We start from the raw sequence: 23586 nt of genomic DNA on the forward strand, positions 1-23586 counted from the left end.
TAGAGCCAAGAAAACCTGAATTTGAATCCTACCTCAAGTACTTCCCACCTATGTGACCGTGATTAAGTCACCCCTCTGTTTCAATTCCTTCTGGGGAAAAAATGGGGATGATAATAGTACCTATAAGTTTGTGAGAATCAAATAAAAGAAAAATAAAACAAATGTGATATACACACAAATATGAATAATATTTGTATACATGAAAAATGTTTTGCAAAACAAAGCACTATACAAATGTTACTTAATATTTTACCTAATAAATTATTTTCCTCAGAGCACTTGTGATTGATTTTTATGTTCCAGAATAGTGAGAGATGTATAACTACTGTTTCATAATTAGAAGAGTTAATACCTAATGATGTAGTCAACCTATATATCACAGACAGAAACAGTTTCTTTAGAGAAATGCCAAAGTGGTGTGGGTTTTGTTTGTTTGTTTGTTTGTTTTTGTTCATTTGTTTTGCTGAGGCAATTGGAGTTAAGTGACTTGCCTCGGATCATACAGCTACTAATTGTTTGAGGATCAGATTTACAAACATATATAACCAAGGAAAGGAAATCAAATCTTTTGCCTGCTAAATAAATCATGAGGTCTTTATCAAGACTAAATTGGTTCTTTAACCTAACACCATCCTGTGGAAATACACATGAAATATAGTATTTTTACTAGCAAATCTGTTTCTTGTGACAGTATCAAAACTGACAAAACCAACTTCCTAATGATATGGCCTATATGCTTAATTTGTATTAAATTATGTATTAAATTGTATTTAATTATGTAATTAAATTGTATTTAATTATGTAATTAAATTGTATTAAAATATGTATTTGCTTAATACATATATCATTGTATAAAATGAGCTGGTTGGTATCCTATTGCTTCTTAAAATTTACCTCTATATTAATGAGGTTAAGAAATTAAAAAGTTTTTATTAAGTGCCTACTATGTGCCAGGCATTGTACTGAGAGCATTGGTGACATGAAGAAAGGCAAAAGCAGTCCTTGCTCTCAAGGAACTTACAGTTTAATGGGAAATATAACATGTGCCCATTCAAGGGAACAGTTGAAAATTTGGATGTAGAATAGCCTTTAGCAAAAATTACTAGATCTAAATTGTTGCCTAAAAGAGAGGTATTTCTAAGGAGCCTGCAAATTACAAAAACCACTGTTTTTTAACATCCAGCATGTACAATATAAATAAAACATGAAAACACAAAATCCATAAAATTCCAATATTATAAGCATAACCAAAACCTTATGGAAGCTGCCATAAATAAAAAAGATAATAAGCTAAGAACAGGTACATATTTCATTTCCTTCAAAAAAATATTGATCAAATTAACTTAATACTGAATTAGTTAAAATCAGTTAACAAAATTATATGACCCTATTAATGCCATTTCCTACTCCATCTCATTACACATATATTCTTCTATTCTATTAATGTGAAATGATGTTCATTCTTCCCTTTTCAAGTTCAAAACTTGGTCTTCAACTCAATAGAGTTTTCCCTTGAGGAAAAATTTCTAAACTTGGGCCTAGAATTTGCTATTCAGCTTCAAATTATATAAACTTCAAATTGTGTTAACTTCAATTCAAAATTATGTTTTGTTATCCAACATTTCTGACATCTTTGGTAGGGGATTCTGTAATATTCTCCATCTACATGAAGCCTAGTTAGATACTAGCCCTCAATGAAGTGTTAGAAGTTGTGTGGTAGTAGATAATGCTGGAACTTAGAGCCAAGAAAACCTGAATTTGAATCCTACCTCAAGTACTTCCCACCTATGTGACCGTGGTTAAGTCACCCCTCTGTTTCAATTCCTTCTGGGGAAAAAATGGGGATGATAATAGTACCTATAAGTTTGTGAGAATCAAATAAAAGAAAAATAAAGCAAATGTGATATACACACAAATATGAATAATATTTGTATACATGAAAAATGTTTTGCAAAACAAAGCACTATACAAATGTTACTTAATATTTTACCTAATAAATTATTTTCCTCAGAGCACTTGTGATTGATTTTTATGTTCCAGAATAGTGAGAGATGTATAACTACTGTTTCATAATTAGAAGAGTTAATACCTAATGATGTAGTCAACCTATATATCACAGACAGAAACAGTTTCTTTAGAGAAATGCCAAAGTGGTGTGGGTTTTGTTTGTTTGTTTGTTTGTTTTTGTTCATTTGTTTTGCTGAGGCAATTGGAGTTAAGTGATTTGTCCAGGGTCACACAGACAGGGAGTGTTAAGTGTCTGAGGCTAGATTTGAACTCAGGTCCTCCTGACTTCAGGGCTGGTACTCTATCCACTGCACCACCTAGCAGCCCATAATACAAGTTATTGCAATCAGGAAATAGCTATTCCAAAAAATAGATAATGATCAGCAAATATTGAAACCTTTTTTTCTTTTTAAAATTCCAAGTCATTTGTCTATGTACTCCATCTTCACTAAAATTCAATGCATCAAAAATGTAAGTACCTACTATGTACAAAATGCTGGGGAACGCTAAGAAAAAGCAAAAAAATAACTTATGCTGTCAAAGAGCTCAGATTTCATAAGATATATTGTTCCCAATGTATCTTATACCTTTTGGCTGACATGAAATATAAATGTAAGTCTTATTGACTTTTACACTGCTTTTTATCTAAGTAAATTTTTACAATTTATTTTATTGAAGCTAAAGTGCCTTCCAGTCCTTCATGAGCTATAGTAGAACGATTAGCAATAGTTACTTGCTTTTAATTTTATTTTTTCTTTCTTTTATAGCTTTTGTATCAATTGAGCCTGGTATTAGCTCATCTCCCTTTTCATTCTATTCCCTCCCCCCCCCCCCCCAGCCTTTTTTAAAGAGTCTGGGGTTTTACTTTGTTACTTAACCAGATTTTTGTCACAAAACGTCCCTAAAAACTGTTCTTAAGCAATGAAGAAAATGAAGGACAAGAGTATTTAACAAAAAGGTAAAAATATTAATGGGGCAGCTAGGTGGTACAATAGAGTGCTAGGGCAGAGTCATGAAGACTGGGCAAATCACTTAAGTCAGTTTGCCTCAGTTTCCTCATCTGTAAAATGAGCTAGAAAAGGAAATGGTAAACCACTTCATTAGTTTTGCCAAGAAAACCCCAAATGGGTTCACGAAGAGTCAGACATGGCTAAAAGGGCTGAACAACAACAAAATAAATGTAAATGCTAAATAAACATTAAGTAGGCATGTTGAACTATGCTGGGTAGTCAAGGAGATAAAATGTTATATAAAATATCTCTATTTTCATGAAGCTTCTACTCTATAAAGGGATAAAACCCATATAGAGACAGCTAGAGTTTACAATATAACAATAATTAATATTGTTATAGAGAATGGAGAAGGGGATTGGGGGTAAGGGGAACTTCAAGGAAGGCTTCCAAGAGAAAGTCCATTCTTTTTTGTAGTTTTTTAGAAACAGAGCATCTACTACATATGTGACAACAGGGTACAGAGAATCAAGTACAAGGCTTGGAATCAGGAAGACTCCTCTTCTTGAGTTCAAATCTGGCCTCAGACTTTAGTTCTATGACCTGGACAAGTGACTTCAATCCTGTTTGCCTCATTTCCTCATATAAAAATGAACTGGAGAAAGAAATGGCAAACCACTCCAGCCTTGCCAAGAAACCCCAAAATCAGGTTACAGAAAGTTGGATGTGACTGAACTATATTTACTACATATCTTGTATTTAAAACAATCCAGATATCTTCATTAAAAATTGGTTTATACCAAGAACATAAGATTTTTAGTGACTGGAGTTCTATCATTAATAAAAGAATTATTTTAGGAACCTGAACTCTCAATTTCTGTTAAGTTGAATTCATTTAAATTCTGTTAACTTCTTATTCAACTTTCACATAATTGTCAGCAGAAGCTCCTTTATTATATTCACTTTAATTTCTGCACTTACAATACATATTCATTTTTCAGGAATTTAATGCTGATGAATACTCCTATGTAAACTCTCAGGCAGCTGACAAATAGTGATTTATGCCTGGCAGAAATCACACCTCTTAACAAAAGCTTGCTGGACAGGAAGCTGGCAACATGCAGGAGCAGAGAGGAATGTGAGAAAAATTAGCAGGAAATGTAGAACTGAAAAAATATGGTGATGGATGACTCCTTCAAAGAAGTGGTGTTTATCCAAAGAAGGAGTTAAAGCCTACCACTTGTCACCTGATGACCTAGCTGCTTGTTTGCTGCATCAAATTATCAGTAAGAATGATGGTGGATTCGGAATCAATAGTTCAGCAGATCCTGGGAATCAGGGATTGTGCCCTGACTCTTTAAATGAGGAACCCCATTGTCCTTCAGACTATTCCATGTTTCCCACGAGAGAGATTTTGCCAGCCACAATTTGGGGACCTGACTTGCCAGCTTCATGGGAAATGGCGAGGAAATGGCTCTGTTATCACCAAACTCAATTAAACAAATACCATTTGTGTTCAAATGTGCATTTTGATCCAAGTGAAGAGACAAGAGCTTATGATCTTTCTTCATCCAGAGACTCACAGTATATCCTCCCTCCACTGCCATCAAGAAAGAGAGCTTTTCTTAATTTTTACTGTTCATGCTGGAGTTTCAATTCACATAAAAGCAAGAAAGAATGGACCGTTTGCATGCTCAAAAATAGTTTTGAAGATTTAACTAAGTCTTTCTTCAGTTGCCACTAACTCATAGAATATCTTCTCACACTCTAAAGGCATGAAATGGCATAGATATTTATCTCCTCAGGCCCCCCTAGAATCTCAAGGGAAAGATATAGAGATCCAATTTGCCAGTAGAGTTGAAATAAGGACCGTTCCTATCTCTATGGAATATGTGAAGCCTCCCTATGTATTGGCACCAATCCCAGCAAATTACACATACTCGAAGGTCTAGGGCCTCACTGTTCAATCCCTTCCCCACAGCCTATTTTAATTCTCTATTACCTTACAACAACGGGAGAGTTAGAAATAGTTATTGTTCCCATTTTACAAATGGCAGCTACTAAAGATGGGAGAGGTTGATTTAGCCAGGTTTCATATAGCTAGTAAGGGTCTAAAGCAGGATTCAAATTCAGGTTTTTTTAAATCAAAGTCCAGTTCATGGATTTATCCATTGCTCTTGTTTAAAATTTTATTTTTTCTCTTTTGAAAGAATAGTGAAAATCACTGAAGTTTTTTCATTGCTATTTCCAAACAAATGGTCAGAAGCTTTAAATAGTTTTTGAAACTAAGTTCAAGTCAATACAAACATTTATTATGCACCAGCTACATGAGCATCATTTTACCAAATACTAAGAAAGATGCAAAATCTAATACATGATCCCTATTGTTATGAAATTTATCTAGTTTATATAGGATAGCTTTATAAAAGAAGTAGAATGTAAGCTCATTGAGAGCAAAACTTTTTAATTTTGTCTTTGTATCCCTAGTGTCTTGAACACAATATATAACACCACCAGGGGCACTTTTTCCTTTCTTTCCTTTCTCTTTTTTCCCCTCCCATTTTCCCATCCTGGCTTACTCCAGGATGTGATGCTAATTTGCTCAAACAACTTCAGTGAGTTGAAAGACAATAAATTTTAGAGAGATGGAGGACCACCAAACTTTATCATTTGCCTTACCTCTTTGCCCTGTTGATCCCTTTCTCATCTGCTCAATTGGTACAGTTTCAGTACCTTTGTGCTTTGCCATCTACCTTGTTGATGAATTCTCATGACTTCTGAACTTTTTCATCTGTCCAGCAATTTAACATTTTTACTTATCACCTCTACTATAATGAGTTCCTTGAAAGTAAGGATTTTTACTTTTTCTGTTGTTAGCCCCCACCTAACAGCAAACACCAAATAAATTCTTTTTTTTTCCTTGTTAATAAAAGTTCTTCTCATTTAAATCACTCTAAAATAATTTATGATAAATTCATTAGAAGTGAAAAGTATATATGTATATGTGTATATATATATGTTTTCAGTTCTCTTTTAAAGTATTTAAATTTCTAAAACCAAATTAATTTTTGCTACCCAGTATGTGGGTATACACTAGATCCTTGCCACCCCATGTGTGGTTTTCTTGGCAGAGATACTGAAATAGTTTGCAACTTTTTTCTCTAGCTTATTTTATAGAGGGGGAAATTGAGGTAAACAGGGTTAAGTGACTTGCCTAGAGTCACACATAGGAAGTATCTGAAGCAAGATTTCAACTCATGAAAATGAGTCTTCCTGACTTCAGGTGCCATACCCTGCACTGCCTAGCTGCCCATATACAATAAATATGCACATAAACATGAAGATAATAAACACATAGGGATATTGGCAGAAATAAACATTTTCATATTATAGATTCCTATGTATAAACATCAGCTCTCCCATTTAATTTATACCTATTGCCTTGGGATATCATCCCCTTTGAAAACTTTACTGAGTTTTAATGCAATCTCATTTTTTGAACAAACCAAGTTACTTGTTTACTAGGAAAAAGTGGGACCAGATGGTGAAGTATTGACTTCCTCTTGGACAAATGTGATCACATTGTGTTTGTTGAATGAATTATTTTGACTCTTACAAATTCATGCAAAATTTTAGCTTTTTACCAAATGTATATTAGTCTTTAACTCAAAGACTCATATAGTATGACCACATTATGCTTATAGAATGAAAAAGTGATTTTTAGTTTTTTCAAATCCATCCAACTCTCTCAGCACCTGTTTAAAAATAAATAGTTGGTGGAGAGCCTCAGTTAAGTAGGAAAGCTATTTTTAAAATGTTTCTTCCTCTATCAGCTGAAAGGTTCATCTTCTCATTGCTGTCAAAGTTATTATCCCACATAGTAGTGCTTCAGCATCTTTTTGGTGGAATTATATTCTTCAGCAACCTTATTCTCTTTTATCTTGGTGAATCTCTTCCATATCTCTTTGTAAATCTACTTTAGTTAATCCACCTATTGCATTAGAGACCTTTCTGAACTGATCTTTTAATTTTTCATGTATGTTATTACAGCATTTGGATGGTATATCTGTTGTCATGATGTCTCATCCTTGAACATATATTAATGATATTTGGGAATTTCTAGTTTTTTGTTTTTGTTTTTTTATGTTAACTAGTCAAATTCTGAAATTTCTTGTGTCATTGTTGAGCTGATTGCATCTCTGGAACTAAAGAGAATGATGGAAGTTTTTGGAATCTGACATTGAACTATTTTACCTTTCTTTTGATGGTCCAGGCCAAAATGCTCTCCTTCAGTGCAATAGTTTGTTGTATGCTGGGTGGGGGTAAAGTGACAGCATCCTGTGCTATTTGCAGTTCTACTTCATCACATTTGTTAGGAGGAACTCATTGTTTTTTATTCTTGTTTTTCAACATTTGGTTTTCACATGACTGCTTGCAGGTCCTCCCATTGTTCTGCTAGACTAGCTTCTCCCAGTCCTGTCCTACCTGTGCCAAATCTGCATTTGTCTCTGCACCTTCTGCTCCACCTTGATATAGGTTTGAAGTTGAGTCACTAAGAGGATGACTATTTTCAAGTTTCTAAAATATGTCATATCAGCTCTTCTTTTTTTTCTTCTTTTTTGCTGAGGCAATTGGAGTTAAGTGACTTGCTCAGGGTCACACATCCAAGAAGTGTTAAGTGTCTGAGACCAGATTTGAACTCAGGTCCTCCTGACTTCAGGGCTGGTGCTCTATCCACTGCACCACCTAGCTGCCCCAGTCTACTCTTCTAACACTATAGAGCTTCTACTGATGAACTTTCCCTAAAGACTCATTTGACAGTTATGATTAACCCTTGGCAAAGATATTTATTGACTAATAATTCTTATCAATAATAATGTTATTTTATTAGCAACAATAATAGCAAAGGCTCATGCATCTTGGAACTGGGTATCTGCTGCCTCAGGGTCACTGCCCTCTGTCTATGGGTGATTCATACTTTGAGATACTGCAGATTTTGTGTTCTTTGTCCTTATTTTTTGAAGAGGACCAATGACATGAAAGGTGATGTCAAAGTCTCAGCCTCATTCTTGCCTCATTCTCATCAGAGTCCAGTGGCAGACAAAATGATTGGTTTACCTTACTCAGGCCAAAGATTGGGAAAGAAGTTTCTACTTTTTTCTTTTTGGAGGTAATTGAGTTTAAGTGACTTGCACAGGGTTATACAGTTTCTGAGGCTGGATTTGAACTTGGCTTTTCCTGATGCCAGGAATTTTATCCATTCTTTTTTTTTTTTCCCATTAAAAATACTTTATTGATAAAAATGTTAACTCTTATCTGAGCCTTCAATGAGTTGTAATCTTTTTGTGGTAGAGGGTTTTGCCTTGAAGTTGATAGTTACTGAAAGATGAGGATGCAGATTATTGAATTATTATTCTCACAGTAGTTGTGAGAATGTCTTTTTTTCTTTTTTCTTTTCCTTCCCACTTAATAGTATTTTTTCCAATTACATGTAAGATCATTTTTAACATTCACTTTTATAAGATTGAGTTTCAAATTTTTCCCTTCTCTTCTTTTCCTTTCCCCTGTCAAGAAAGCAAAACATCTGATATAAGTTATATATGTGCAATCATATTAAACAATTTCTACATTAGTCATGTTGTTAAAGAATCAGAACAAAAGAGAAAAAACAAAAGCAAACAAGTGAAAATAGTATGTTCTGATCTGCATTCAGACTCCAGAGTTCTTTCTCTGAACAAGGATAATGTTTTCTATCTTGAGTCTTTAGGAAAAACATTTGTCTTTGATCATTGAATTGCTGAGAATAACAAAATCTATCATAGTTGATCATCATACAGTTATTGCTGTTACTTTGTATTGTGTCCTCCTGGTTCTGCTTACTTCATTCACAAACAATTCATGTTACAGGTTTTTCTGAAATCCACTTGCTCATATTTTTTTAGTATAATCTTTTTATTTGTTTGTTTATTTAGTAAAAGATCTGGGTATTTTTACTGAACTTAAGAAGATCCAAGATTTAGCAGGGGTCCTCAAACTATGGCCGTGGGCCAGATGCAGAAGCTGAGGATGTTTTATCCCCCTCACCCAGGGCTATGAAATTTCTTTATTTAAAGGCCCACAAAACAAAGTTTTTGTTTTCACTATAATCGGGCTCTCCAACAGTCTGAAGGTCAATGAACTGGCCCCCTATTTAAAAAGTTTGAGGACCCCTGATTTAGAGGCAACATTACGTAGTGAGATAGGCAGCTGGCATTGGAATTTTGATTTTTTTTTCCTCTAGATTTTTATTCTTAAATGGGTTATTGAGAGGCCTCTTACCTTAACTCATTTACTACTCTACTTCTATCCTGAACGTCAACAATGATTCCCCACCTTTCCTCACTCTTCCTTCCTTTCCATACGTACAACTTTTACTTAGATTCCACAAAGAAAATAATTTAGGCTTTAAAATAAGACAGGAAAAGATTTCCCAGAGAATATTTCCTATTTTTCTAGAAGTTTGGATTAAATATTGATATAGGTTCCTTCATTCAGATACAAATGAAATAAGTAAAGTGCTTGGTACATAGTAGGCAATATTGTTGTCATTTCATTCATGTTCCACATTTTGTTACCCCATTTGGAGTTTTCTTGACAAAGATTCTAGACTGGTTTATCTCTTCCTTTTCCAACTATTTATGGATTAGGAAACTGAGGCTAACAGAGTTTAAGGTGACTTGCCCCAGGTCACAACTAGTAAGTGTCTGAAATTAGATTTGAACTCAGATCTTCCTGCCTCTAGACTTCACTGTGACCCCCTACTGTGGGACACTATGTAAATGTTATTCCCTGCATTTTCCCTTCTACATCTGGAAAGACCTTTACAGTGGGGAAGCATTTGTTCATAAATTTAGGATGGCTTTATTTTAAAATTTAACTTTTTATTCAATTAGCAAGCTTTTATTTTAATTTTTCTATTTTTTTCCCCTATTGGGAGGAGGAGAAGAGAAAGGAGGGGAAAACCTGTAGAAATAAACATCATCAAACAAAACAAATTCCCACATTGATGGTATGCAAAACTGGATGTCTCATTGTACATACGTAATCCATCATCTTCCTATCAGGAGGTGGATACTATTTTCAACAGTGGTCCTCTAGAAGGATTTCTTAAACTTTTTCTACTCACTACCCCATTTTGCATAAGAAATTTTTGGTATGTAAATATATAAAGTAGGTATACAAATCAAACATTTATTGATAATAAATCATAATTTCATGACTTCTACATTCAGTTAATGAGACCTCATTTGGGGTTATAACCCACAGTTCTAGAATAATGGTTGATCATTGAGATAATGAAATTTTTTATATATTTTTAAATCATTTTTACAATGTTATAGTGATAGTATAAATTGTTTTCCTGGTTCTGTTCACTTCATTCTTCACCAGTTCTAACAAATCTTAGGTTCTTCTGAAACTATCCTTTTGAAAATTCATACAGCATGATTATATTCAATTATAAAAGCCATTCCCCCAGTTGTTGGGCTCCTATTAGTCTTCTATTTTGAAATTCCACAAAATGGGCACTTATGTTTTTGTATACAAAAACTTGAATAGGCAAAAACAGCACTAAGATTTTTAGGACACCTATACAATTAGATTTGTTCTTCTTTCTTTGATTTCTTTGGGGGTGTAGGATTAATGGTAGTCCCACTGAGTTAAAGAGTATACACAGCAAAGAAATTTGGAGGAAATTATTTTAAAATACTTTTCAGAATGGCTAGACCAATTCACAACTTCATTAAGTATAATTAAGTAATGTACCTAATTTTCCATAATTCTTACAATATTTGTTATTATTCTTTTTTTGTCATTTTGCCAAGTCTGATGGGTGTGAACTGAGCCTCAGAGTGATCTTAAATTTTTATTTCTCTAATTATTAGGGATTTGGAGCATTTTAATGTGATTATTGTAGTTCAGATTTTTTTCTTTGAAATCTGAATATCGTTTGACATTCATCTTTCTTAATCCATATCAAAGAAACTTATTGTAAAGTTGATTTCTAATAACCTGTTTTGCTATGTTACTTTTGTTAAACGTATTTGTTGAAAAAACTTCATAATGAAAATTGTCAGTGTTATTTTCTGTGATCCTCTATATCATTTCATTGAAAAATTCTTACCCATTCTAGATCTTAAAAGATAATTTCTTAATTGATTCTCCAATTTGCTTTGTGATATCACATATGTCTGTCATATATATCCATGTGGAGTTTATTTTAGCATATGTTAGATATTGGTCTATACCTAATTTCTGCCAAACTTCTTTCCAGTTTTTCCAGAAGTCTTTGTTAAATGACAAATTCTTACCTCAGTAAATATGGTCATTGAGTTTATTAATACTATGTTCTTTTAATTCTGTGTGTTGGGTTCCATTGACTGACATTTTTTCATCAGCATTAAATCATTTTGATGATTACTGCCTTATAGTCTGTTATGTGATCTGCTACTGCTATGTCCCCTGTTTTTTAGTTATTTCCTTGAAGATCTACTTCTCCAGATGAATTTTTAAAAATTTTTTCTAGTTATACAAAATACAAATATGTTAAGTATTGTTATTTTTATTATATTAACTCATCCTGCCCCTGAAAAATTAATCTCTCCAATTATTTAAGGTTATACTGATTACTATAAAGATTATAGTTGCGGACTTCTGGTTAAGATGGCAGAGAGGAGGCTCACAGCTGTGTAGCTCCACGCTTTCTCTCACTATCCATTTCATTACAAGCCTCTGAATTAATGCTTGACTGAAAAAAAAACCCACAAATAGTTACCAAGAGAAGCCATCCTTGAGATTCGCCAAGAAAGGTCTGTCTTTACTGGAGGGCTGGGCCGGTTTTAGATCGGGCGCAGGCGGCGGGCAGCGGCAGTGAGAGCACGGGAGCAGACGGGAGAGGGTGGGGAGTGATCGCAGCCGTCTCTATGGAGAGAGCTTCGCTATAGGATTAGATACTTTGCTCCGGCAGCAAGTCAGCAGCCCAGCAGAGAAGCTAAAAACACGGGGGGTGAAGAACACAACCCCAAACAGCTGGAGTCTCTCGGGACCTGGCCGCCCCCCCCCCCCGCCTTCCCCTCCACAGTGACTCAGCACGCTCTGGGATCTCAGAGCGCAGGCGCAGCACAGTCGGGCTAGTGCCTCACTGCTACCCTCTGCAGTCTGTAGAGGAAGCTCGGTAACACACCCAGCCCCTCCCCCAAAGAAAGACTCCAGTTTTTTCTGTTTTTCTTTGCTAGTTTGTCTCTGATTATTAGACAGAATGAGCAAGAAACTGAAGAGGACTTTAACCCTTGACAGCTTCTATACAGATAGAGAGCAGACTCTAAATCCTGAGGAGACTAAAAACAGACAGTCCCCAGGTGAATCCCCAAAGGAGGAGATCGTCTGTTCCTCAGCACAGATGAACCTCATAGAAGTGATTAAAAAGGCTCTCACAAGGGAGCTAGAAGAAAAATGGGGAAAGCAGAGTGAGGCTTGGCAAAAGGAGAGGGAAGCTTGGGAAAAGGAGAGGGAGGCTTGGCAAAAGAGCCTGGAGAAGTCAGTTAAAGAGAGAGTGGATAAAGAAGTAAAATCCTTGAAAAATAGGATTGGTGAACTGGAAAACAAAATTGGCGAAATGGAAAAAAATTCCACAGAACAAAAGAACTCAATGGGACAATTAGAAAAAGATTTTTAAAAAGTGAGTGAAGAAAATACTTCACTGAAAATCAGAATTGAACAATTGGAATTGAATGACTCGAGGAGACAAGAAGAATCAGTCAAGCAAATCCAAAAAAATCAAACAATGGAAAAGAATGTGAAATACCTTCTGGGGAAGACAACAGACCTGGAAAACAGATCCAGGAGAGACAATCTGAGAATCATCGGACTCCCAGAAAAGCATGATGAAAAAAAGAGCCTGGACACTATTTTCCAGGAAATTATCAAAGAGAACTGCCCAGAAGTCATAGGAACAGAGGAAAAAATAAACATTGAAAGGATTCATCGATCACCCACTGAAAGGGATCCTAAAATCAAAACACCAAGGAATATAGTGGCCAAATGCCAGAACCCTCAGACGAAGGAAAAAATATTGCAAGCGGCTAGAAAAACCCAATTCAAGTATCAAGGAGCCACAATAAGGATCACCCAGGATCTGGCAGCATCCACATTAAAAGATCGAAGGGCCTGGAATATGATATTCCGAAAGGCTAAGGAACTTGGTATGCAACCAAAAATAACTTACCCAGCGAGAATGAGCATCTTTTTCCAGGGAAGAAGATGGACATTCAACGAAGTAAGCAAATTTCACCTATTTTTGATGAAAAAGCCAGAACTTAGCAAAAAGTTTGATCTACAAATATAGAACTCAAGAGAAATCTAAAAAGGTAAAGATTAATCTTGGGAACTATATTTCTGCTATATAGATGTATAAAGAATACATGTATACCTTGTTCTAGAAATTGATGTGGAAAGGACATTGTACCAGAAAAAGGATAAAGTGGGGGTAGTACATCTCATGAAGAGGCATAGTAAACCTATTATATCTGAGAGAAAGAATGGAGGGGGATGAATATAGTGGGTATCTTACTGCCTTCAGAATTGGCTTTAAGTGAAAAATCTTAAGACATATTCAATCTATGGTGAAACTTCTCCCACCTCATTGAAAAGTGAGAAGGGAAAAGTGAAAAGGAAAGGAATAAGCTAAGCGGAAGGGAATACGAAAACTGGGAGGGAAAGGGGTTAGATAGGGAAAGGAACTCTAAGGCGGGGGGAGGGATACTAAAAAGGGAGGCTGTGAGAAGCAAGTGGTGCTCACAAGCTTAATACTGAGAAGGGTGGTAAAGGGGAAAGAAGGGAGAAAAGCATAAACTGGGGTTAACAAGATGGCAAGTAATACAGAATTGGTCATTCTAACCATAAATGTGAACGGGGTAAACTCCCCCATAAAGAGGAAGCGGTTAGCAGAATGGATTAAAAGCCAGAATCCTACAATATGTTGTTTACAGGAAACACACCTGAAGCGGGGAGATACATGCAGGTTAAAGGTAAAAGGTTGGAGCAAAATCTACTATGCTTCAGGTGAAGTCAAAAAGGCAGGGGTAGCCATCCTGATCTCAGATCAAGCTAAAGCAAAAATCGATCTAATTAAAAGAGATAAGGAAGGGCACTATATCTTGCTAAAGGGTAGCATGGATAATGAAGCACTATCTATATTAAACATATATGCACCGAGTGGTGTAGCATCTAAATTCTTAAAAGAGAAATTAAGAGAGCTGCAAGAAGAAATAGACAGTAAAACTATAATAGTGGGAGATCTTAACCTTGCACTCTCAGAATTAGATAAATCAAACCACAAAATAAATAAGAAAGAAGTCAAAGAGGTAAATAGAATACTAGAAAAGTTAGATATGATAGATCTCTGGAGAAAATGTAATGGAGACAGAAAGGAATACACTTTCTTTTCAGCAGTTCATGGAACCTATACAAAAATTGACCATATATTAGGACATAAAAACCTCAAACTCAAATGCAGTAAAGCAGAAATAGTAAATGCATCCTTTTCAGACCACGATGCAATGAAAATTACATTCAACAAAAAACCAGGGGGAAGTAGACCAAAAAATAATTGGAAACTAAATAATCTCATACTAAAGAATGATTGGGTGAAACAGCAAATCATAGACATAATTAATAACTTCACCCAAGAAAACGATAATAATGAGACATCATACCAAAATGTATGGGATGCAGCCAAAGCGGTAATAAGGGGAAATTTCATATCTCTAGAGGCCTGTTTGTATAAAATAGAGAAAGAGAAGGTCAATGAATTGGGTTTGCAACTAAAAATGCTAGAAAAGGAACAAATTAAAAACCCCCAGTCAAACACTAAACTTGAAATTCTAAAAATAAAAGGAGAGATCAATAAAATTGAAAGTAAAAAAACTATTGAATTGATTAATAAAACTAAGAGTTGGTTCTATGAAAAAACCAACAAAATAGACAAACCCTTAGTAAATCTGATTAAAAAAAGGAAAGAGGAAAATCAAATTGTTAGTCTTAAAAATGAAAAGGGAGAACTCACCACTAACGAAGAGGAAATTAGAGCAATAATTAGGAGTTAGCCCAACTTTATGCCAATAAATTTGACAACTTAAATGAAATAGAAAAATACCTCCAAAAATATAGCTTGCCCAAACTAACAGAGGAAGAAGTAAATATCCTAAACAGTCCCATCTCAGAAAAAGAAATAGAACAAACTATCAATCAACTCCCTAAGAAAAAATCCCCAGGACCAGATGGATTTACATGTGAATTCTACCAAACATTTAAAGAACAATTAACTCCAATGCTAAATAAACTATTTGAAAAAATAGGGATTGAAGGAGTCCTACCAAACTCCTTTTATGACACAGACATGGTACTGATACCTAAACCAGGTAGGCTGAAAACAGAGAAAGAAAATTATAGACCAATCTCCCTAATGAATATTGATGCTAAAATCTTAAATAAAATATTAGCAAAAAGATTACAGAAAATCATCCCCAGGATAATACACTATGACCAAGTAGGATTTATACCAGGAATGCAGGGCTGCTTCAATATTAGGTAAACTATTAGCATAATTGACTATATCAATAACCAAACAAACAAAAACCATATGATCATCTCAATAGATGCAGAAAAAGCATTTGATAAAATCCAACATCCATTCCTAATAAAAACACTTGAGAGCATAGGAATAAATGGACTTTTCCTTAAAATAGTCAGGAGCATATATTTAAAACCATCAGTAAGCATCATATGCAATGGGGAAAAACTGGAACCTTTCCCAGTAAGATCTGGAGTGAAGCAAGGTTGCCCTCTATCACCATTATTATTTAATATCGTATTAGAAACACTAGCCTCGGCAATAAGAGTCGAGAAAGATATTAAAGGAATTAGAGTAGGCAATGAAGAAACCAAACTATCACTCTTTGCAGTTGATATGATGGCATACCTAGAGAACCCCAGAGATTCTACTAAAAAGCTATTAGAAATAATTCATAATTTTAGCAAAGTAGCTGGCTACAAAATAAATCCCCATAACTCCTCAGCATTTTTATACATCACCAACAAAACCCAACAGCAAGAGATACAAAGAGAAATTCCATTCAGAATAACTGTTGATACCATAAAATATTTGGGAATCTATCTACCAAAGGAAAGTCAGGAATTATATGAGCAAAATTATAAAAAAGTCTCCACACAAATAAAGTCAGACTTAAATAATTGGAAAAATATTAAGTGCTCTTGGATCGGCCGAGCGAACATAATAAAGATGACAATACTCCCTAAACTAATCTATTTATTTAGTGCTATACCAATCAGACTTCCAAGAAAATATTTTAATGATCTAGAAAAAATAACAACAAAATTCATATGGAACAATAAAAAGTCGAGAATCTCAAGGGAATTAATGAAAAAAAAATCAAATGAAGGTGGCCTAGCTGTACCTGATCTAAAATTATATTATAAAGCAGCAGTCACCAAAACCATTTGGTATTGGCTAAGAAATAGATTAGTGGATCAGTGGAAAAGATTAGGTTCACAAGACAGAATAGTCAACTATAGCAATCTAGTGTTTGACAAACCCAAAGCCCCTAACTTCTGGGAAAAGAATTCATTATTTGATAAAAACTGCTGGGATAATTGGAAATTAGTATGGCAGAAATTAGGCATGGACCCACACTTAACACCATATACCAAGATAAGATCAAAATGGGTCCATGACCTAGACATAAAGAACGAGATTATAAATAAATTAGAGGAACATAGAATAGTTTATCTCTCAGACTTGTGGAGGAGAAAGAAATTTGTGACCAAAGATGAACTAGAGATCATTACTGATCACAAAATAGAAAATTTTGATTACATCAAATTAAAAAGCCTTTGTACAAACAAAACTAATGCAAACAAGATTAGAAGGGAAGCAACAAACTGGGAAAACATCTTCACAGTTAAAGGTTCTGATAAAGGCCTCATTTCCAAAATATATAGAGAACTGACTCAAATTTATAAGAAATCAAGCCATTCTCCAATTGATAAATGGTCAAAGGATATGAACAGACAATTTTCAGAGGATGAAATTGAAACTATTACCACTCATATGATAGAGTGTTCCAAATCATTATTGATCAGAGAAATGCAAATTAAGACAACTCTGAGATACCACTACACACCTGTCAGATTGGCTAAGATGACAGGAAAAAATAATGATGAATGTTGGAGGGGATGCGGGAAAACTGGGACACTAATGCATTGTTGGTGGAGTTGTGAATGAATCCAACCATTCTGGAGAGCAATCTGGAATTATGCCCAAAAAATTATCAAATTGTGCATACCCTTTGATCCAGCAGTGTTTCTATTGGGCTTATATCCCAAAGAAATACTAAAGAAGGGAAAGGGACCTGTATGTGCCAAAATGTTTGTAGCAGCCCTATTTGTAGTGGCTAGAAACTGGAAAATGAATGGATGCCCATCAATTGGAGAATGGCTGGGTAAATTGTGGTATATGAATGTTATGGAATATTATTGTTCTGTAAGAAATGACCAGCAGGATGAATACAGAAAGGACTGGCGAGACTTACATGAACTGATGCTAAGTGAAATGAGCAGAACCAGGAGATCATTATACACTTCGTCAACGATATTGTATGAGGACATATTTTGATGGAAGTGGATTTCTTTGACAAAGAGACATAACTGAGTTTCAATTGATAAATGACGGACAAAAGCAGCTACACCCAAAGAAAGAACACTGGGAAACGAATGTGAACTATCTGCATTTTTGTTTTTCTTCCCAGGTTATTTATACCTTCTGAATCCAATTCTCCCTATGCAACAAGAGAACTGTTCGGTTCTGCAAACATATATTGTATCTAGGATATACTGCAACATATCCAACATATAAAGGACTGCTTGCCATCTAGGGGGAGGGGGTGGAGGGAGGGAGGGGAAAAAAATCGGAACAGAAACGAGTGCAAGGGATAATGTTGTAAAAAAAAAAAATTACCCTGGCATGGATTCTGTCAATATAAAGTAATTATTAAATAAAAATTAAAAAAAAAAGATTATAGTTGCTTTAATATTCATATGTTCATATAGTTCCTCTGTATCTTGATAGTACTTGGAAGTATTAGCAGTACTCCCATGTATTTTATAAATTCAGTGATTACTTTAAATAGAATTTTTTTTATCTTTTTATTCTCAGTTTTGTTGGTAATATATAGAAATGCAAATAATCTATATGGCGTTAGTGGTAGAATTGAATTCCTGCTCCTGTACACTCTACCTTCTTCTCCCATAAGTTAAAAGTTTGCTTAAATTATTTAATATCAAATTTTAATTAATTAAATTAATAAATTATTATAAATATGTTACCTGTAATATATTATTAAATTATTATAAGTTAAGTTCATTAGATCAACCAAGGTACTTTTAATGCTTATATGGCCCTGTTCATAATCTGGAAATTATCATTCTTCTACCAGAATACAGATTTATCAATCACAGATGGTAGACATGGAGATATTACCCACAAATTTATAGTTATTCTTTTTTTTTTTCCTGAGGCAATTGGGGTCACACAGCTAGGAAGTGTTAAGTGTCTGAGATCAAATTTGAATTCGGATCGTCCTGACTTCAGGGCTGGTGCTCTATCATTGTACCATCTAGCTGCCCCTTTTTTAACAGACAGAAGCTATTTTGTAAAATTTTCCTAATTTTTTGCTAGACTTAATTGCTTACAAAGACCCATCCCGACACAAAAACCTTTAGTCACAACTGCAAGGTTTTTTTGTACTTAACTGTCATGAACATGAATGATTTGTTGAGATTGGGATAATGAGTAACTGCTCTGAAAATTAAAGTTCTTCATTGTTATTTTATTATTTTAGGAGATTTTTTTACCTTAGGTTGGGAATTGAAAGGCAGAATTCTATGCTATCTTGTGAAATCAGGTATAATTAATTCTAGATTTGGCACAGAATTTCTTATGAGGGTTCTGGGTAGAAGAACTTTCACAAAGCACTTATTAGTCTTGCTAGTTATGTGACCAATATGATAACTTTGATAAATTAAAGGTATTTGAAAATCATTTGCTTTCTTGGGAACAGTCAACTTACCACAATTTACTCGTTCTCCTTTTAGGAAACCGTGATCTCAAAGACAAAGAAGATCAGTTTGGGAGAACCCCTCTCATGTACTGTGTGTTGGCTGACCGTGTTGATTGTGCAGATGCCCTCCTAAAAGCAGGAGCAGATGTTAATAAAGCTGATCACAGTCAAAGAACAGCACTCCACCTTGCAGCACAAAAGGTGAGGAAAACCATCCCATTAAAGCCTAAATAGTTCATGTAGTATTTATTACTGATTTCATTTAACTACTTTGGTGTTAACATTATTAGCTGTCCTGCTTAGAAATAATAATCATAACTGTGGACTCATGCTTAGAAGTGTTTTGTTAATTAGCTGTAAAGTGTTCTTTCCATAGACTAAACTTTCATTACTTAGTGATGATTCAATGAAATTATAAAACCTTATATTCTGTCTTTGAACTGAAAGTATTAGCATTGTTTAATATGGCATTTTTTCAGTAGTCAGAGAATCATAGAATTTTAGAGCAGAAATCAACTTTAAAATTCATTGAATCCAGTCTTGTTTTCATAGACAAGAAAATAAATATCTAAAGTTATTTTTTAAAATAATTTGTTCCAAATCTCACTGATTTACTAGTTGATTTAAAATACCTTGCTCTATTCAGCTACCAACTGGACTTTTTGTCATTGTAAGAAAGTAAACAATGAAAACAAGTTTTGAAAAAAAAAATAATATTCAATCATTTCCTTTTTTGGAGGGGGCAGACTGAATCTACAATTTCATTCTATGAAATTCTATGTTCTATGATGATATGCTTATGTAATCCTTTGCAGTTTGAATATCTTTTTCTTTATTGGAAGAGATAATACTAGTAGATCTGTCTTCTCTTTGTCATCCATTAACATTACTTATTTTTGTCTTAATTTTGCTTTAAAAGGGTTCCCTATTTTCATTTTTTTGTTAAATCTCTGCTCATTATTGACATTAGCTGATCTAATGTCTTTCTTACAGATTTATGCTATTTTTGTTGGTTCCTGATTATATCTCATTCTTCCAATCTTTGGCACATATTATTTTTTAACCTAAAGTGTTTTTCTTCCCCTTCTCCCAGATATTCCTTCTCTTTTTTTCTCTACTTCATTTTTCATTTTATGATAAAAATTTCACTTTTTAAAAAGTCCTTCCTCTGGCATCAAATTCCTTTTCATAATCTCTGCCATGAAGAACCACTTTTGATGGAACTAGGGATGAGATTTACAATGGACTAAGGCTTAGAAATTGTTAGAATATAGTCTGATATTCTCAGGCTGCAGATCATAGCCAGGAGAAGCATGAGTCAATCATGCAAAGTTGTTACCATAAGATGTGGTTTGATTAGTAAACAGGCAATCAGCAAGGGGTAAGGTCCAAATTAGAAATAAGAGTTCATGCCACAGGACTACAGTGTTAAAGAGAAAAATAAACAGACAAGATCTAGGTCAAACAGTAAATAGCAAATGCTGGTGGAATGGGGAGGGGAGGAATGAAAGAGAAATCTGATTTCTCACTAAAAGCCTGAGATAATTTGTAATACTCTCAATTTTCTAGAAACATAGTCATTCTTATATCTAAGGATAAGAGATTGACCTTCCTTATGCTTTATTTATATTAGTCTCACTGGACAGCTCCCAGCTCCTGTCAATGAGGAGTCGTTCCAAGATGCCCATCTCTAAGTGGCTACAGATATCTCATCATGGAATTATATCTATCTGATCTGTGAATTTTTTGCAGTGTACATATGATTACATCTATCGTTTCCTCCTTTTACTATTATAAATTCCTAGATTGACAAGTAGGCTGGTTTCTACCTAAAATGATCTATAAAATGAACTCAATCTTTTGCCAAAAATCCATCATTTGTGTATTTTAAAATATGGTACAAAGAAACAAAATCTCAGCACCCCAAATCCTGTCCTTGAATACTGTTACTTTTTCCTTTTTCGAAGATATAGAGTTTAACTGGAAGAAGAAAATGTCCCCTGTGCCCCTAAATTTTCAGTTTCCTATTCGTTTGTTATTGTTATTGCTGTTTGTCCCTTGTTCTAGAAAAGGAACATGATATCAAGGAGGGAAAGCCTCGACATGAGGTTGAATTGGATTTCAGTGAGGGAGATGTGAAAGATCACCAGCCTCACTTTCCCCTCCAGAGCCATCTGGGTCCTGGATGCAAGGACCTTTTAGGTCTTTAGCATATCTCAGTTTGAGGCCACGCCTATTTCAGTGATTAAGGTGAGGTAGCAATTGAGACAAAGAAAATCTAAATAAATTTGGGAGGGGAAGACCCTCAAGATTTCTGGCCAAAGCAGAAATGATTGCTATTTACAATCAATCTGAGTCAATCAGGACCCAAATTTAGAACCTAAAAAGGCACTAGAGATATATTTCAAACTCAGTATCATTCCCATATTACTAAGAAGTGAGTAATAGTGTTTGGGTTAGGTGGAACTTAACATGAATTTTATCATATCTGTTTACACACTCCAAAAAGACTACAGTTTTTCACACAACACAAAAAACACTTGTCTTCTTTGAGCAAGGAGTCACTAAGTACCAATGTGAATATCCTTGCTTCACCTACTATAGGGAAAACACCCATGTTATAATATTCCTATTACATACCTTAATTAATACAATTTATTCTCTATTCTTCTATGGTGAAAATTTCTTCTACTCATTAACCATTTCAACATAGATTTTTATTCTATTCTATATCCTTAGGATATTTTTATTTATGGCTTTCTTCCTAGATTATTTCTTTTCACTTATGTCTTCTCAGATAAACTGATGCATAAAAACACATTTCTTAAGGCCTGAAATTTTCTTTTCTAGCAAATAAATTAGCTTGAACTTACAGCATATATAAACATTGACTACCATAGCAAGCCAGGAAAAACCAGTATATGCCCTATAACACTGCAGTGGTTATCAGCTTACTTCCTGGGCCTCCAGTCTGAAATGAGTCATGCTTAATTTTCCCTGGAAACTTTCCATGGTACCTGTTTTGGTATATCTTTCCTGGGATTCCTGAATGCAACAGTTTAGTGGTAGTCCTTATTGGTGCTACTTTCTGCTATCATTATTGATGTTAGTAGTTGAGATTCATTAGATATCAGATTTACCAGGTAGGTATAACCCTCTCATCAAACAGTCAAGTTTGTCTTTAATATTCTAAAATATCTCAATTTTTTTTTCTTCATCATCACTTAGGGCACCTGTGCTCATTATTTAGTACCTAACCTAGGAGTTCTTAGCCTATGGTCCTTGAATTTGGGGTTTTTTTTAATGTTAATTTTATTTTAATATTATTGGTTCCTTTTGTAATCTTCTATATTTTATTTTGTACATTTAAGTATATTATTTTAGGAATAAGTGTATGTGTGGGTCAGAAACCATTTAATAAAAAAAGACTGGATAGATCTCTAGAAGCAAAGCAAGTTTATTATACATTCTCAATCCCACCTATCTAGCAGAGAATCGAAGGAAGGAAGCACTGTAGGGGGCAGGGTCAAGGCTTTTAATCCCTAACGCAAATTCCCCCTCCCACCACTGATCTTATATTCTAAACGCGGGAACTATCCAAGAAATTGAACTTGACCAATAAGTACATAGTTGCCCATATTTGGCTGAAATAGGGAGGATAACAAGAAGGGGGCTTAAGTATGCCTTTAGGGGGATAACAAGGAGGAGACTTTAAGTATGTTCTTAGGAGGATGGCAGGGAGGAGACACTTTAAGTATGCCCTTGACTTAATGCTTAAAGTCCTTCAGGCCTATTCAAACTTTGAAATAGATGAAGCCTTACTCGATTTTCACAACTGTCTTGAAAGATCTCACCTTATCTTGTTCATGTATGACACATAAAAAAGTTAAAAACTGGTCTAAGATACTACATTTCTAAAATGATCAAAAAATAGTGGAGGATCTTTGTTTAACTATGTATATACTAGGGAATAATTCTACTGTTTTTTCCATTGCAAATAATACTTTTTACATGAACTAGTTCATGATTGTGGAGATCTTAATTTATAACCTAATTAAAAGAATTCATCTCATTACTACATTTTAGAGTTTCAAAATGTTTTTTTTTTTTTTTTCCAGTCAGGAAAAACAAACAAACAAAAAAAACCCTTTTGGTCTAAGGTATCATGTGATGTAGGACCTTGTCTTCATAATACTACTTTTTTGATATGTGCCTTATTAGTGCACAAAGTAAATACTTGTTCACTCACTGTAGTCTGTAGGACTTCATGCAATGAAATGACCATCTTGGAGAGTTTTAGTGGTGAACTTTTGTATGTAATCAATTGTGTGCATGTATTATAAAGGAAAGTGAGTAATGATTGTGTCGTTGACATAATTATTAGTTGGGATTATTAAAAGAGTCAGGTATCAGAAAACATTTCTTGGAATGTAGGACTGCATTTGGAATTTGATACT

General features: G+C 34.5%; 1 protein-coding gene across 2 annotated transcripts in view; it reads left to right on the forward strand.

Moving 5' to 3' along the window:
* Positions 1–23586, forward strand: part of INVS (inversin) — a 233900-nt gene that overhangs the window by 25930 nt on the left and 184384 nt on the right. For both annotated transcript variants that reach the window (XM_051966778.1, XM_051966771.1), the window contains exon 3: positions 19164–19330. In XM_051966778.1, the coding sequence (XP_051822738.1) occupies positions 19164–19330 (167 nt within the window). The remainder of the gene's footprint in view (positions 1–19163; positions 19331–23586) is intronic.

The sequence above is a fragment of the Antechinus flavipes genome, chromosome 1 (assembly GCF_016432865.1).
Source record: "Antechinus flavipes isolate AdamAnt ecotype Samford, QLD, Australia chromosome 1, AdamAnt_v2, whole genome shotgun sequence".
In the NCBI taxonomy this organism is placed as follows: Eukaryota; Metazoa; Chordata; class Mammalia; order Dasyuromorphia; family Dasyuridae; genus Antechinus; species Antechinus flavipes.